Source organism: Rattus norvegicus, chromosome 1, assembly GCF_021556685.1.
Source record: "Rattus norvegicus strain SHRSP/BbbUtx chromosome 1, alternate assembly SHRSP_T2T, whole genome shotgun sequence".
In the NCBI taxonomy this organism is placed as follows: Eukaryota; Metazoa; Chordata; class Mammalia; order Rodentia; family Muridae; genus Rattus; species Rattus norvegicus.
The window spans coordinates 117,975,474-117,993,404 of NC_141534.1; the positions used below are offsets into that span (position 1 = coordinate 117,975,474).

Sequence of the window (17,931 nt, forward strand, 5' to 3'; positions counted from 1 at the left end):
GTGTTTTGCTCTTGGTGTGGAATATCTTTCTTTCTTTCTTTTGACTGCATCAGTATTCCTGGAAACTTGTACATCCAACAGACAAGTACTCCAACAAGGACTGCCCAGACAATGCTGAGGAGTATGAACGTGCCACGCGTTACAACTACACCACTGAGGAGAAGTTTGCTCTGGTGGAGGTGAGAATCTCTGCTTCCTGTCCCCTGTGTGGCTGATAGCGTTGCCTTCCAAAGGCAAAGGGAAAGCATGGGCAGACGTCTTGTCATTTGATGCTGTTGCTTGCACAGTGGGCACCCACTGTGTCTGTTAGGGAGTGGCTATTCGTTGCTCAGGTATGTGTTGGCAACCTGTCAGATGTAGATAGCCAGCCTCTCTGTGGAAGCTTGTGAGTGGAGAACAGTTTCTTAATTCTAGTTTTATTTATTTATTATGCATGTGCGTGCGTGCGTGCGTGCGTGCGTGCGTGCGTGCGCGTACCACCACATGTACATGGAAATTCTCATTTTTGCCATGTTTTGGGATTGAACTTAGGTTCATTAGGTCTGCACAAAAAGCACTTTGATCCACTTAGTCATCTCACTGGCCCATCACAATCATTTTAGAATAAGCCCTTTATATCTCAGTGAAATATGTTGGAGTTCCCCATCAGAATATATCTAACTTACTAGGTCATTATAGAGATAATTGATGAACTTCTAATAGTACATCTCTGTCTCCTTTCTTTCTTCCTTTCTTTCTTTCTTCCTTTCTTTCCTTCTTTCGTATGTCATATATCTCTTCATTTGTTTGGCTTTTCTTTAATGACTATCATATATCTCTGAAAATTCTAGAATTGTTTGTTTTACTTCCAGGTATTAACTTTAAGGTGATGTAATTTTAGTGTTTCCAAATAACTATTTAAAATGTAAATTTTAAATATACTTTCTATCTACCAATATGTGTAAGCTCATTAGTTATAGTATTCATAGATTTTTTTTTTGTTTCTTTTGTTATTTGTTTGTTTGTTGTGTGGGGTAGTTTTCTACTTATAGAATCACAAAACCCACAAATTGTGTGTTAGCTTGATTTTTTTTTTTTTTTTTTTGTCTTTTCTTTCTTTTTGTCCTCACTGGCTATTTGTATATATTCTTTGGAGAAGTTCAGAATCTTCTACTGTTTTGTAAATTGATTTATTATTGAATCGTAAGAGTTCTTTAGTTCCTTTTCTAGGTATTCCTGTTAAACTACCATTACATTTCTTTCACCAACTCATCTCACTTATTCTGTGTTCTCTTTATCGTTAGTCCTAGATTACGTTACCTAATGATCGGCTTAGGATATTTGCTCATAAATTATAAGATACCTCATTAGCTTAGTGACCAATAGGTAGACCTTCCTTTTTTGAAGATTTATCATCATTACATTTTTATTTCTGTGCGTATATCTGTATGAGTGAATGTCAAATGTGTGTGTAGGGGGGTTCTCTATGTGCTCAGAAGAGGCCTTCGGATTGATTCCCTTGTAGCCACAGTTACAGGTGGTCGAGAGCATTTGACATGACAACTGGAAATGCAGGTCCTCTAAAGGATCTCCATGTGCTCTTAACTACTGAGCCATCTCGCTAGCCACAATCCTTTCTTAATACACAAGGGTATGATCATCCCAAGCTTGTTACACTAACCTCTTACTCTAAAGGAGCCCGACTTTATTATTTGGCATGTGAATGTCCAGTTGTCCCAGTGTTTAATGGAAAGGTAATTGTTCCCCACTGAACTGTTTTGGCACCTTGTTGATCATTGAAAATCAATAGCTTGTCCATGTAAGAATTTAGTTTATGTATTCCATTAATAGAGGTGCAGAATAGAAGGTATATTGTTTTGTGTTTAGGTAAAGTGTTCTGTAAATATCTGTTAGATTCATTTGGTTTATAACATCAGTTATCTCCAGCATTTCTGTTTAGTGTTCATCTGGATGACCTGTAGGTTAGACTGTTGAAGTCTCCCACTTACCAAGTGTGTGAGGGTCAGTGTGTGATTTAAGCTGGAGTACTGTTACTTTTAGAAACTTGGGTGCCCCTGTGTTTGGAGCATAGATGCTAAGAATTAACACTTCATCTTCGTGGATTTCTCCTTTGATGGATGTAGTGTCCTCCCCTCTCTCTTTTGATGAGTTCTGGTTTGAAGTCTGTTTCGTTACTTACTAAAATGACCATACTAGCTTGCTTCTTAGGCCCATTTGCTTGGAACATCTTTTTCCAACCCTTTCCCCTGAAATAATGTCTGTCCTTGATTTTGGGGTGTGTTTCTTGAATGCAGAAGGCATTCTGTTTTTACATCCATTCTATTTGTTTTTATCGAGGAGTTGAGACCATTGATATTGAAAGATATCAGTGACCAGTGATTATTAATTCCTATTATTTTGTTGTTATTTGTGGGGGGTGTGTGTGTGTGTGTGTGTGTGTGTGTGTGTGTGTGTGTGTGTATGTGTGAGTGTTAGAAGCATACAGATGTATATACCATATGGTTTCCCATTACATTTCATGGAAACGTAAAGTGACATAAAGTGATTTGACTTCTTGCAGGCATCCTTACTGTTATTAATCCCTAGTTTTAATCTATCCCTCTGTAAGGCTCTCCTCCTCCCAAGTTAAAGTATCTTCCATCTTGCCCCACCCCCACCTCCTCTTTTTCACATTTCCTCTTTCTGGGGCTCCTCCCTCTGCCTCTTGCTCCCTTTTATTGTCTTGGCTTCTGTGCTTACTCAAGTTTTCTGATATCGCCTATAGTAATATCTACCTTTTTATTCTCAATCTGATCATCTATATCTTATTTCTTTTTCTTTTGCCAGTCCCGCTGGCCAGTATTTATTGTTTACTAAGCAACTTTTGTCTTTGTTGATCACTCTTTGGATTTCTCTGCTGTTCTATTATTTTTTTTCTGTGTTGTTCATAAAGATTGAAACACAAGCACACAAGTAAATATTCCTCCCCATATACTTTTAGTGGTATACTTTGCTATTCTTTCTGTAAAATCATGATAACCGTTGCATGACTATCACCTTCAATCCGTGCATTTCTAATGTTCATATTCATAGCTTGACTTCACCTTTCAGCCTTCTTCTGCTTCTTTGAGTCAAAGTATATAGTGCTTTCATTTTTATTCAGATATAGTTCCCATGTGCCCTTTGATTTATTTTACTTATTTTATGTGTATGGGTGCTTTGCCTGCATGCATATCTGTGCACCACTTGTGTGTCTGTTGCCCAGGGAGGCCAGAAGAGAGCATTGGACTTAGAACTGGAGTTACAGATGATTCTGAGTCACTATATGAGTGCTGGGAATTGAACACAGGTTCTCTGGAAAAGCATTCAGTGCTCTTAACTCTTGAGCCGTGTCTCTAACCTCTATCCTGTGCACTTTTTAAAAGTAAACGTTTCTTCTGTTTTAAACAGAAAAACAATATAAATTCATCAAATAGTTTTCTAGTGGGTGTTGGAGAGATGGCTCGGGGTTTAAGAGCACTGACTTTCTTGCTTTTCCAGAGGTCCTGAGTTCAATTCCCATGGTGGATCACAACCATCTGTAATGGAATCTGATGCCTTCTTCTGTCATGCAGGCATACATGCAAATAGAGCACTCCTAAATAAATAAATCTTAAAAATAATAGTTCTCCATCATGAACACATGGAAACCCTACATGTGACTTAGGGGAGCTGTGTAGTGACACCTACCACAAAGTCAGAATTCAAGAAGTTGGCTTCATTTTTTTTCCTAGGTCTTTTCCACATGCTTAAGTCAATGTTTCACTGTTGTTTAACAAGTGTGATTTAATATGCAAACTCTTGCAACATTTTTTTATTTTCTGAGTACTTCCATATTTTCGTTTTGAACGTTTATTTCTGCATTTGAAGTCCGTCAAGGATGGACGAGATGGGCAGGGTGTCCTTGAGTCAGATGTCCAGGTGCCCTCAGGGTACTCATGGGGAGATGAGGTGAGTTCAGTTCCAGGCAGGCACCGAGCACACCGGGTCTTCTGCTTTGCGGAAGATGACAGTGGGACAAGGTAGCTTTGTAGTAGAAAGGAGGGAAATCAAGGAAAGATCTGTGAGTGAGAAAGAGACTTCCCAGGCAATGAAGGACTGTCCCCTGTCCCTGTGCAGCCACTGAAAGCTGTGTCCTTACAGGTGATTGCCATGATCAAAGGCCTGCAGGTGCTGATGGGCAGGATGGAGAGTGTGTTCAATCACGCCATCAGACACACAGTTTATGCTGCACTTCAGGACTTCTCCCAGGTGACCCTCAGGGAACCACTGCGACAGGCCATCAAGAAGAAAAAGAATGTCATCCAGAGGTCAGCCTTCCACAGCCCTCCCTCCCAGCCCCAAAGCAATGGATGGAGCCTAAGTTCAGACACATGGAGTGTCACATTTTCATAAGTAGGCTCAGTACATTTATCCTTAACTCCTAGTCATATTTTTTGATGATTACATCTGTATAAAATGTAGTGAGTCCAATTAATATCCTGAGCAACAGTAATTAGTTTACTACTGAAATTAAGGAGTTTGGCAACCTAGGATTGAGAGATGATTACAGGCACTAGGTATTCAGGGATATGAGGCCCCACATTCTTCTCTCTCACCCAGACATATCATTTCTGGCAGGTTTCTTTTAGACTTTCCTACAAGTCTGGCAAAAATGACCTAGATATGGTAAAACTTAAGAGACCTTGAGAGTTTTAAATGTGAGTTTTTATATACGTTGACTTCTAAAGAAATGTGTGAATGAAACCTACTAGAGTTTAGGAATGTATAGTGTTGATATTGGCTTGCAGTGTAAACAAAATCCTATACTGTGTGTACATTGTAATGCTCCAAAAGTCTGAGAGAGACAGACAGACAGACAGACAGACAGAGAGAGAGAGAGTTCTTATATGTATGTACATTTACATGTATGTAGTGTTAAGGATCAGCTTAAATCTTTGCATATGCTAGACATATTCTACTGCTGGATCTTATAAACCCAAAACTTTGTAATGACACTGTGATGACACAGTAGAAAATTGCATCTTATTAGATAATTTTATACACAAAATTATTTAAATGTATATAAAATGGCCATCTAGATATATGTATAATTTATATATAAAAATTATTTTCCTATTTAACTTGTGTCTTGTCCCCTGAGAAAATTTACTTATATTCAAATATTCCCAGCCCCAAACAGATGTGAAGTTCGAAATCCTCCTTGTTCCAACCTTTCAGTTAAGACACTTTTGTTGGAGGCATATTAGATAGAGAAGTACTTGCCCTTGATGAAAGACCTGTTCCACTAGCCAGACAGTCTATAGAATGCACACCATACTCTGGGTTTTATCGAGAACTTCCCGCAAGAGGTGGTCAGAGTCAACATGAGATGTCTCCAGTCCTTGGGTAGTGCTTCATTACTATAGTCCATTAGCCGTGAGGTTACATCTCCAGTGAGTTAAGGCCCATGTCCCCTGAGTTGTGTGATGACTTCCCGTTCCTCACACAGAACGATTGGCCACGGCCAGGGGGAGCTCTGCTGTCTGGGTGAGAGTTCTGTTTTCCCTGCCCTGACTTGGCCACCTGGCTTGTGTTCAGGAAGTTAAACCTGGCCAATTGGTGCAAACGACAGCTAAGTCTTCCAGGGACAGTAGTAGCTTTAAAGAGTGCACCCTGCTCTTGTGAGCTTTGGCATGAGCGAGACTCTTAGCTTGCTGCCTCAACCAGAGGGAGGGATTATTCCTTCTTACTTTTGTGTTCGTTGGGTGAGGAGACGCTGTGATGGTAGAAATCTGTGTCTGATGACTCAATGGCGGTGTTCAGTGTCCTACAGGCCATCAGGAAGACTGTGTGTGACTGGGAGACTGGGCATGAACCCTTTAACGACCCAGCTCTGCGGGGAGAGAAGGACCCTAAGAGCGGCTTTGACATCAAGGTGCCACGCCGTGCTGTAGGACCCTCCAGCACACAGGTTCTCATCATCTTTATCCTAGAACTGGGCTAAGGGTGGGGGAGGATGGGACAGGGTTGAAATAGTGGTTGCTGGATCTGCTCGGGGCCCTCCTCTTCTGCCTGAGGCTTTTCTTCTCTTCTCCTATACCCTGTCCAACTCAATTTGAAACCTTACCTGAGATAGTCCTGTGAGTATCTGGTTGGTTCATTTAACTGCAGAAGTCATCTAATGCCATTTCTACCTCTGTCTGTGAAATAGATGCCTACATTTTTTCCTATTTGTGCTGTTTCCTTTTTTGTTTTGTGGAGACAGGGTCTCATGTATCCTAGGCTAGCCTCCAGCTCTGCCTCCACCTCCTGAGTGCTGGGTTATTGGATGCTCCCCTACGCTCAGCACCACTTTTGTATTTTTAAAGACAGGGTCTTACAGCCTCGGCTGGCCTGGTACTCACTCTACATAGCTCAGGGTTAGCTTCAAACTCAGCAGTCCTCTGTTTCGGCCTCCTAGCATTGCGGGCATGTGCCAGCACGTCTGTGTTTCCCTCTCAGTGTTTAAATGTATGACTGTAATTTTCACGTCGACTCTATAAATCGAGTGTTCCCTAAAAAGGAACTGTTGCTTTCACGTGTCCTGGTCTGAAGCCAGCGTTGCTGCTTTCTCTTCCGACGCACGTAGGCCTTCCTTGAGGTGCTTCTCACTGACTCATACTTGGTTTATATGCCCCTCTGCTTTGGGACCTGTCCTTCTTACACGTCTCTCTCAGAGGCCTCATAATCTCTATCACTCCTGTAGGAAGGTACCAGCAAAGCACATGGCTGGGTCTATGTAGAACCTCTTGAAGATCAGGAGGAAGGCTCTTGGCCATTCTTGGGGTCTGTGTGAGGCATATCACTGCCCTCCGTTCTTCCATTCCATTTGCCTGTCCCTGTGTCCCCCCACTCAGACCTGTGCATCGTGTGACTAACGGCTCTCTCCCGCTTCTCCTTCCCTGTCTGTCTGTGTCTAGCTCTACCTGGTGCGCACTATGGCTGAGTCCTTGAGCTCTGCCGAGCTGCTGAGGCAGCTCAAGTCTCTGGGCATGGAAAGGCTCTTGCATGTGGTAAACGCGTTTCTGAGGCAGTCGTACACCTATCCACCTCTTTTAACCTTTGGTGGTAAGACATTGTTTGTTTTTCTTGTTGATGCTTATGGCACGGAGGTGAGCTGCTCCTCTACACATAGCTCATCCTAAAAGGCAGCATCTTGGCTATGTGGATACCCAGGCCCTCTGGACAGCCTGTCTATGTCAGGCTGATTGTGGGCGTGGGACTTAGTCAGCGTGTAGTGGAGCAGTTCTTCTTCTATAGATTTTCCCATTTGATGTAACTAATGTACCATTTATATTTTTTTCCCTACAAATATCTCCTTGGATAATACAGCTTTACATGGTGAGAACTATGCTAGAGTCCCTCATTGCAGACAAAAGTGGTTCCAAGAAAACCTTGAGAAGTAGCCTTGAGGGGCCCACCATATTGGACATAGAAAAATTTCATCGAGAATCATTCTTCTACACTCACTTGATAAATTTCAGTGGTAAGAGACAGTGCTGACCAGAATATCCGGCCTGGCATGCTCTAACCCTGCTAACACCACCTGGGACGCTTCTGCCTACCTCACCATTCTCCTGCCCATCTCTTCATGCACCCACATGGTGCCACGTCCTAACCTTTGTGGTGGTGGCCAGACATCCTGGAGATCCACTCCCAAGTCCCTTGACATCCCTGGCCTCTGTCATGGCCTCTGTAGGACATAGCCCTTAACAGGACAAGGACAGTAGGGCTTTGGTTGCCCCTGTTATGTGAACACAAAATCAGAATCACAAAACATGGAAATGGAACCTCTTACCTGGATCACAATCCAGGCATTGAGACGTAGAAGACATGGCCCCTCTGGTTCCACTGCCCAGGTAGCAACAGTGCTCTGAGACAGACTAGCCACCATTTCGGTAATACCCAGCCACTTTGACCTGGCACTGGTGGATGCTTTCTACCCTCTGTGTCTGCCTGTGGCCTCATCCAGCTATTCATGTCTTCTGCTTAGAGCAGGAGGTCATGCCTTGCCTGGGGTATTACAGGTCATGAAGTAAATAGTAGCACTGCTGTTGTTAGCTCCGAGAACATAAAACAAATCTTGATTGTTTAATTCCATTTCTAGTTTTGTATTGGATAAACCATTCCCGAATGTGCACATAACCTTTTCCTACATAACGGGAAATCCAGGTTGAGTATCCCTCATCTGAAATAGTTGGGACCAGAAATGCTTCAGATTATGAGTCTTGGGGGAGGGGTGTGGTTCACTATGTATAATGACAAATTTGGGGGATGGGATGCAAGTCTAATACACTGATGTCTATACACCTCACACACAGTCATGAGGATTGACGAGTCATGTTGCATAACTGCATTTCTGTGACGTGCAGATGCTGCCTAGTGCCATTACACTCATCTCCATCTGTGTCCGCACCCGAGCACACTGTTGCCACACTGCCTCAGAGTGTGACCCCGTCACTAAGACACTGCATTACCATATCATACTCTGTGTGTGCATTTGGATTTCAGCCCATTACGTGAGATGGGCTATGCAATGTTTCACTCAGGACGTCACATCGCACGTCAGCATTTCGGGATTTCAGAGCATTTCAGATTTCTGGTTTTCAGATTAGGGATGTTAAACCTGTGGTCCTAGTTTCACATCTCCTTTTCAAAAGGTTGCCAGCCCCTGTTCCTGCCAACAAGGGCTCCTGAGGTCCCTGAGGGCAGGACAGCACTAGCTGCTCGGAAGGTGTAGGGTCCTCACCTGTACTTATAGCACACCCATGTTTGTCTTGTCCCTCATGTGAAATGTCTAGTGACCCCTTCCTGCTTGCATCCATGCTGCATGGCTGGGAGCTAAGCATCGAGGAGTCACATCCTGTGTGCAACACCTCTTGTTTCCCCTGTATTGAATCACTTCCTGTTCGTGAACAATAACCTGGTGTCATTTGAACCCTTCAAGAAACACTGCAGCAGTGCTGTGACCTTTCCCAGCTGTGGTTCCGAGAGTTCTTCCTGGAGCTGACCATGGGCAGGAGGATCCAGTTCCCCATTGAGATGTCTATGCCCTGGATTCTGACTGACCACATCCTAGAGACCAAGGAGGCATCAATGATGGAGTGAGTGTCCTACGGGTCTACCTCTGAGGCCTTGGCACTCACATGCATGTACCCTCACACATTCATTCAGGATTAAAATAGAAAAAGAAATACTGAGTACTGATATTGCTAGCACTCTTTAAACTACAACCTTTGGGAAGTTTTTGTGTGTCCTTCATACAGGAGAAGGCACCTGGTTTTCCCTACTCTCATGATATGTAGTAGACTTATAATATCATTCAGCTTTGGACAGAACACCATTTACCATGGGAAGTAAGAAATTGGTTTTCTTTATTTGACAGTTAAATTTCTCCAAAGTAGGCAGCTGTGAGCCCCACAAGTCATTGGCTTAGCTGGCTGGGAAGTGACTGGTATCCCCCTCTGCAGGTACGTCCTCTACTCCTTGGACCTGTACAATGACAGTGCTCACTATGCGCTCACCAAGTTCAACAAGCAGTTTCTCTATGATGAAATTGAAGCAGAGGTAAGGGACCACGTTTAGTTTCTTTTATTAAATACCTTTTAAACTTTTTTTCTGAGTTTTCAAAGAATTAAACTTTCTTTAAATGCAGAATGGTTTAAATGGTGACATGTACTTTTGTGGTAAAATATACTTTTTGGTGTAAGTCCTTCTGACTTCTTCTGTTTATACATTGGAAAATGGTAGGCTCTGCTTTTCCACTAAACAGTAAACAGTTTCTGTATCACTTTCCGTTTTTGTTAGGTGGGTGCTTGATTCACTGAACCAACCCTTTTTAAAAGAAAATGTCATTGGGTTTTTAAAATTTAGAGGTAATAAAACAGTCCTTTGCTGGACTTCTTGGTACACACACTTTTTTTTTCTAATTGTCGGGTGCACTCTTGTGTGTAGCCCCCCCAAACCCCCACCCCACCCATTTTCTGTAGCCCAGGCAATCCATAGACTTCCTGCTTCAACTTTCTGAGTACTGGGAGTAGCCATCATACCTGAATGTGACTTCTTAAGGACACATTCTGTCTTAGTCAGGGTTTCTATTCCTGCACAAACGTCATGACCAAGAAGCAAGTTGGGGAGGAAAGGGTTTATTCAGCTTACACATTCACGTTGCTGTTCATCGCCAAAGGAAGTCAGGACTGGAACTCAAGCAGGTCAGGAAGCAGGAGCTGATGCAGAGGCCATGGAGGGATGTTACTTACTGGCTTGCTTCCCCTGGCTTGCTCAGCTTGCTTTCTTACAGAACCCAAGACCACCAGCCCAGGGATGTACTGCCCACAAGGGGCCTCCCTACTTGATCACTAGTTGAAAAAAATGCCTTAGAGCTGGATCTCATGGAGGCATTTCCTCAACTGAGGCTCTTTTCTCCATGATAATAATTCCAGATTGTGTCAAGTTGACACACAAAACCAGCCAGTACACATTCTCACAAGTAACAGTGTCAGGTTAGCACACACGCACCACTGAGGGAATATCTCTTGCTCTTTAGCATAAGGTGTAAGAGAGCTCAACCTCAAGAGATCATTTTCTGTGTCTGGGCAGCCCCTCCTCCTCACAGACATTTCAGTCTTTCTTCAGGGACGACATCATGATTCTCAGGCAAGGCAGGATGGCTGGACACAGGCTTGCCCTCCTGGTTCTGTCTGCAGTTCTGGGTCTCTCTGCCTCTGAAGATATGCATTCTACTTGTGAATCTGAGCAATGGTGCTAACCCTCTCTGCATCTGAGGTTATTGCTTCCAGGGTGGTTTTTTGACAACCTCACGTCAAGTGACCTATCTTAGCTTCAGGAAGGACATGGGATGCCCTCTCAGACAATGGCTACTAAAACGTTATTTTGAGTTTAGTCATGATGCTCATTACTGTCCACTGAGCAGATGGAGGGACTTTTTCTTACTCTTTTGAATTTAAGAAGACAAGCGTGTTATGCTCCCTCTGTAAGATTTTTTTTATCTTGTTATTTGCTGTTGTTTTGAGGCAGGATCTTATAGAACACCAACTGTTCTTAGATCACTATGTAGCCTGGGCTAGCTGTAGACTTCTTTATTCTTCCTTTTTTTTGTTTGTCTTTGTATCTGTTTTTTGAGAGATGGTTTCTCTATGTAGTCTTGGAAGTCCTGAAACTCCCTATGTAGACCAGGCTGGCCTTGAACTTGAAGACCTGTCTGCCTCCCAGGTTCTGGCATTAAAGGCATGCATCACCATTTGATTGGCTGCTGCTGCTGCTGCGGCTGCCTCATCCTCCTCCTCCCTCCTCTTCTTCCTCTTCCTCCTCCTCTCCTTCCTCCTTCTTCTTCTCTCTCTCTCTCCCTCCCTCCCTCTCTCTCTCTTTCTCTCTAATATAATCAGTTTTTGGTTTTGTTGGTTTGTTTTTTATGTTAGAAATGCAAATATTTTATTGTTTATTTTTATACTATACTTTGCATTCCCACTTGAAGGAAAAATGATTATGGTGTTTTAAGAATGCAACCACTGGATTAGACAAAGCCTTTCATGATTGATTATACCTTGTAAATACCTCAGAATACACAGGGACACCATGAGATAATGAATACAATAAAAAAATGATGGGAAAATTCAGTTTGATCACAGAAATTTAAGAGGAAACTTTAGGACCTTAGTCAGATTCTTGCTATGCTGGGGCTTGTATGCTACTTCATTGTAGACCAAGGTTCAAGGTAGGCTAAGGAGAAAACTATTTATCCTTTGAAGTTACAATCTAAGAAATGGGACACCAAGCATTCTGTGGGAACTGGTTAGCCATGAAGAAGGCCTTAGTAAGGACAGCAGTGGAAACAGCTAGTTACCTATAGAGAGCCTGAGCCTGCCTTATAAAACAAGAGCCTATGGAGCAGTACTTATAGTCATAGACATGATGCAGTTTCACCATCCCTAAATAACCCTCAGGGCATTGAAAGGATTCAAGGTGTGGCACTTTTCAGGCATGAGAAGCTACTATTGAACACCAAACATGGGATGAGCTACTGATGGATTCTTTGGAGTGTTGGACTTGGCTTGATCGTATGGGATTCTGGTATCCCTGTCCAGACAGACTTCTCCATGGATTTCTACAAACTGGAATGCCTTCACCAACTGAGTGTTTATTCCACGATGCTCCTACCAGGAGATGGTTGATACTCAAGTGCTTGATGACCCCATCAGGGTCAATAATGAAGAGGCCTCTAAATGCAGTACTAACACCTTCAGCAGTACCCTGCAGCTCAGCCTATTTGCTTAGTTAGATTTGGCAACAGCATGATATTCATTTGGCCTAGACCACCATTCTTCCTTTGGGTATTGATCCACTATCCTTCTTTGGGCAAGATGGCTAAAGTGGAAATCAACTGAAACTACTTGACAGTCATGAAAGTCACTGGCTTTGCCACTGAAAGCAAGGATTTCGGTAGAACATATAAATGTGAAATCCAAAGGCTGGAAAAAAGACATCAAATATTTCCCATTAAAATCTTCAAGATTCAGCTCTTTGAGCTCTCCATTGACAACCATGGTACCCTTAAAACAGGGCACATGCTGTGTGACAGCTGGGGTGTGGAATCAGCAACTGATGGTAAAGTCAGACTTTGCTTGGGCAGAGGCAGATGTCTGTCAAGCAGGTTCTTCTAGAAGCAACAGGCCTAAGAATTGGAAAGCAGAAATACCTCTGGAAATAGCACTCATATCCTGAGCAACCAAGGAAAGAGCAGCCTTCCTGCAGCAGCCTCCACCTTCAGTGTCTGATCGGTTTTATTGAGATAGTCGGTGCAGGTTATGCAGGACTTTACAAGGATAATTTTCTCAAGTATATAATGTACTTTGAACATCATCACTTCAGTTTTGAACTTCTGATCCTCTTCAGCTTTATAGGTGCTTAAGAGGATCATAGCTTTATAGCTATGATGACAGAAATGTGCCACCCTGCCTGGACTTTTCTCAGTAGTGTTCCAATCTAATTTTCTATGCTGGCATGGCGGTCATCCCGGGTCACAGTGCACTTTATATGCTCTGTTGACAGTAAGATCATCTCTACTTTCTTTTCTAATAAGAGCCTCAGCCAAACAGTGGCAGTACACGCCTGTAATCCCAGCACTTGAGAGGCAGAAACAAGTGGATCTCTGAGTTTGAGGCCAGCCTTGGTCGACAGAGCAAGTTCCAAGACAGCCAGGGCTACACAGAGAAATCCTGTCTCAAAAAAACAAAACCAAACCGAGAACCTAAGCTTGTGTTGACTCAAGAGTTTGAAGCTAGGAATAGTGGCACGTAATGCCTGTAATCCCAGGATCCAAAAAGCTGAGCCTAGAGGACTTGAGTTCAGAGTTAGCGTGCACCACATAATGAATCAATGCTTGCTTAAAGCAACAACAAAATAAGCAGGCGAGGAAAAAGCAGAAACATTTGTTCTTGAGTTGTTATTTGATGTTGGTTTCAGGAGTTGAGATCTAACGTGTTTTGCTTTTTGCCAGGTGAATCTGTGTTTTGACCAATTTGTTTATAAACTGGCAGACCAGATATTTGCATATTACAAGGTTATGGCAGGAAGGTAAGTGTATGATTTGCGATTCCCATGCAGAATCTTGGGTGATTTGGTCTGATATTTCTATTAAAATTAACAATGTATGACAAATATCCTGCCTCTCTTCTGCACCAGTTTGCTTCTTGACAAACGGTTACGATCAGAATGCAAAAATCAGGGAGCCACGATTCACCTCCCACCGTCTAACCGCTATGAGACGTTGTTGAAGCAAAGGCACGTGCAGGTGAGCTAAGTGACTCTACTAAAGTGTCTTGGAAATGACGGGCTTGCCTTAGAGCTGACCACTCTTACAGGTATTGTGGCATGTGACTGTCGTAACAAAGTGTTAATGTGTTTTGTGGTTTTCCTTCCGTACCCACTTCCTTTCTGAGATCTCAGGATTGCCCAGGCTAGTCTTTTTTTTTTTTTTTTTTTTTTTTTTTTTTTGAGATTATATCTTAAAGACTTTTCTATTGCTACATAGAGAAGAAACACCTCACCTCAGAGCCTTCCCCCACTGATACACTTCTTCTAACAAAGTCATACCCAGTCCTTCCCAAACAATTGCACCAACTGGGAACCAAGAATTCAAGTATGTGAACCTATGGGGGGCATTATCATTCAAACTACCACAGATCATAATATACTTTCGTCAATTCCCTCTTCCATGTCCTCTCTCCAAAGCCTCCCTGATAGCGCTCCCTTTGCTCTTTCAAATTCAAATTCATTTCCTTTTTCTTTAAATTTTGTATTTTTCAGGGCTGACCATTTGATACTAGATAACCAATTCGTGTGCTCTTCCCTGGGAAGACTATTTCTTCCATTCTCAGCATTTCTTAGTTTGTAGGGGTCAGGCCTCATGACCTTTGCCCTTATCCATGTTAGCTTGTCTATTTGTGTCATCCCTGTTCAGGTCACAGGTCACATTTAGGCAGCCATGTTGGTGAGATTTTTTGTGGGTATGTTCTCTGACATTTATAGGAGACACAGCCTCACAGCAAACTCCCTGTTCTTTTGGCTCATAACAATCATTATGATTACTCTTCCACAATGATTCTTGACCCTCATGTTCAGGAATCGTGTTATAGATTTATCAGTTGGGACTAGGCTCCATAACTCTGTGTTCTCGTTGGTTCTGTTTTTCTGTGATGGTTTCTTGTCTGTTGCAAAGAGAAGTTTTCTCTCTTTTTTTAAAGATTCATTTATTTATTTTATGAATATGAGTGCCCTCTCTGCATGTACATTTACATACCAGAAGAGGGCATCAGATCCCATTACACATGGTTTTGAGCCAGCATGTGGTTGCTAGGAATTGAACTCAGGACCTCTGGAAGAAAGACAGTGCTCTTTAACCACTGAGCCATCTCTCCAGCCCTGAGAAGTTTTCTTGGTAAGGTGTAAGAACGCCACTTATCTGTGGTCATATTTAGAATTTAGTTAGGGAATATATTGGCTTATTAAACTGGCAGTTGTAGGTTCTCCTTTAAGATCCATGACTTCACTAGCTCTGGGTAGTTCCCTAGGTTTCCAGTACCCAGCATAATTTACCTCTCGTTGGGTGGGTCTTAAGTACAATTAGTTATCTATTGTTTACCACCAAGGTATGTGTGCCACTATTGTACCCTTAGGGTTATTATGCCATGTTGTGGTTTATAAGTGAATGTTAGGTAGGACTTTTGGGTGTTTCCCTCTTTAGGAAACTTCAAGTAATTGCTTGGGATGTTTTGGGAGTCACTTGGACAATCCTGACAAACAGCTTCCTATGTGCCCAGGCTCAGCTTACCCTACTGGGCTTCTCACCTTAGCCTGAAATTATAGGTTTATACTTGTACCCCGTAGAAGAAGGTTATATTTTATATTAGACAACCTTAACTGCAAGGGTGAAATTGCAGCTCTCTGAACCCTGATTGGCTTCTAGAACAGGCCCAGGTCCTAAAGAAAATAGTAATGAAAACAGGTCATAATAGTAATGTACTAATGTTTTGTTACATTTTAAACTTCAAATACAGTAGTACTCTTGATATCACTTGGCTTGAGGATCCAGCTCAATGGTAGAGTCTTTGTCCAGCATCTATGTAGACTTGGGTACCAGCTTTAGCATTGCTTATGTGTATGCATGTGAGTGAATACGCACCTATATTCTCACGTACATGCACAAATATACTTTTTTTTGTATTTTCTTTTTTTTTTTTTTTTTTTTTTTTTTTTTTTTTTTTCGGAGCTGGGGACCGAACCCAGGGCCTTGCTAGGGCCTTGCTCCTGCTAGGCAAGCGCTCTACCACTGAGCTAAATCCCCAACTGTATTTTCTTTTGATATAGGTATCTTGGGTGTTTTATGTTGCTGCTTGTTTGTTTTTGTTGTTTTTAAGATCTTTGTTTACTTAACAATATTTGTATTTAGTGAGGTCTTTGTGGAGTGTGTGCATAGATCAGAGGACAACTTTCATGTGTCTTTTATTTTATTCTCTTATTTGGGTCCCAAGGATTGAACTGAGGACGTCAGACTTGGCTATAAGTGCCTGTCCCTACTGATGCATTCACCAGGTCTTATGTTGATTCTTTACCTTGATATCCCTTGGCCTTTCTCTTCCTCTAGCTGCTTGGGAGATCCATCGATCTCAATCGTCTGATTACACAGCGTGTTTCAGCAGCCATGTACAAATCTCTAGAACTGGCAATTGGACGATTTGAAAGTGAAGATTTAACATCAGTAGTCGTAAGTACTAGAACTATTTTTTTCCCTTTCTATTGATAAGTTGAACTAATAGTAGGTCAGTTCTTGAATAAACAATAAGAGATGGGAACTGATGGATCTTCGACTATGTCAAGTACCATGTTACCTACTCTTAATATTTGTAATTTATATTAACTTAAAAGAGAAAGTAATCCTGATCTTAAGTAAGTTACACCTACTGAGGACAAAGATAAAAATCTACAAACTCCATTTCAGAGAAAGATGAAATTGAAAGGATTGAAAGGAAGTGGTTATATATATTTTATTATAAAAGTTTGTGGGAGATGATTTTCCCCAACTATAGGCTAATGTAGGTGTTCTGAGCATGTTGAAGATAACACTGGCCTAAGTAATGATAATATTGCAAAGATTAAAGTATAGTAAATTCACTCACCATCTACTGATATATCTGCTTACAGTTGCTTTATCATGAAATATTTCCATTGTAAGTCAGGGAGTGTGTTACTTAGGTTTGTCTATAGGAATTTATTACTTGGGAAAACTGACCCAAAGTGGCCATCACCAGTTGGATTATATACAAGTGGTAGTGGATAAGACTTAGGACTTAGATGGTACATTGACAGGTAGTAATATTAAGTAGTGATTTGTCCAAATTGCCTTTGCCCAAGGTAGGTGGTGATTTGAGGGCAGTAGTGGATATGTGAAAGTGACCATAGTAGAGGAGAAAAGACTAGGGCCCAGTGGATGTGACTGTAGAGTAAGGGACTTAAATTGAGTACCAAACTCTGGTTACCTATAAAAGTTCCAATTTCATATGGTTCTGGCCCACATCTTGTTGGCTACCTCATTGCAGCCTTTACTGTTTGTATCTCCCCACGTGCTAGTCCTCCTAGGGACCACATAGCCTAGGTGGAGATTGCAGTCTTCAGGTAAATACCTCCTTCCTGGATGGCCCATCTCCCCTCTCATATCCTTGTCTCTATGATCCTGTAGGAGCTAGATGGGCTCTTAGAAATCAACCGTATGACGCACAAGCTGCTGAGTAGGTACCTCACACTAGACAGCTTTGATGCCATGTTCCGGGAAGCCAACCACAACGTGTCTGCACCTTATGGAAGAATCACCCTCCATGTCTTCTGGGAGCTAAACTATGACTTCTTGCCCAACTACTGCTATAATGGCTCCACCAACCGGTAAGCATGCCATTAGCGTCACAGACATGTTTGGATATCCTGGTTCAGTTGCATCTACAGCCGGTGATCTTCAGCCCTGACCATCTGCATACTTCCCCCTTTAACTCTGCCCTCTTTTTCCTCCATGATTCTCATGTTCTGGTCTCTCTCAGGCCTTCCTTGTTTCTTCCGTTTACAAGGCTAGCCCTGGGCCAGCACTTGGGCAGATGGTCATCGCTTTACCTGTAGAAATAGAATACTGGCAGAAGGCCAGCACTTGAGGCAGGAGAGCCAAGGTTCTGCCAACACACTTAGTTGTCACTATAGACAGAATCTCCTGTGCCATGGAATGGCTGCTGGAACTGTACTGCCTACTTTAAGTCTCCCTTATGGCAGAATGTGGCAGGCGATTCTACTTTTCAGGTTTCTATCTGAAGTGTTGAGGGTCAAAGTGAGAGT

The 17,931-nt window shown here is 42.4% G+C and overlaps 1 protein-coding gene and 1 pseudogene across 2 annotated transcripts in view; one reads left to right on the forward strand and one right to left on the reverse strand.

Annotated features, from left to right (window-relative positions):
• Cyfip1 (cytoplasmic FMR1 interacting protein 1) overlaps positions 1-17,931 on the forward strand; it is an 88,713-nt gene that overhangs the window by 52,739 nt on the left and 18,043 nt on the right. Inside the window, exons 13-22 of one of the 2 annotated variants that reach the window (XM_087556682.1) lie at positions 54-179; positions 4,162-4,328; positions 5,824-5,971; positions 6,960-7,107; positions 8,987-9,143; positions 9,510-9,606; positions 13,556-13,632; positions 13,741-13,849; positions 16,202-16,321; positions 17,294-17,493. In XM_087556682.1, the coding sequence (XP_087412808.1) occupies positions 54-179; positions 4,162-4,328; positions 5,824-5,971; positions 6,960-7,107; positions 8,987-9,143; positions 9,510-9,606; positions 13,556-13,632; positions 13,741-13,849; positions 16,202-16,321; positions 17,294-17,493 (1,349 nt within the window). 2 annotated transcript variants of the gene reach the window in all.
• Positions 12,077-12,976, reverse strand: Prdx3-ps1 (peroxiredoxin 3, pseudogene 1; annotated as a pseudogene).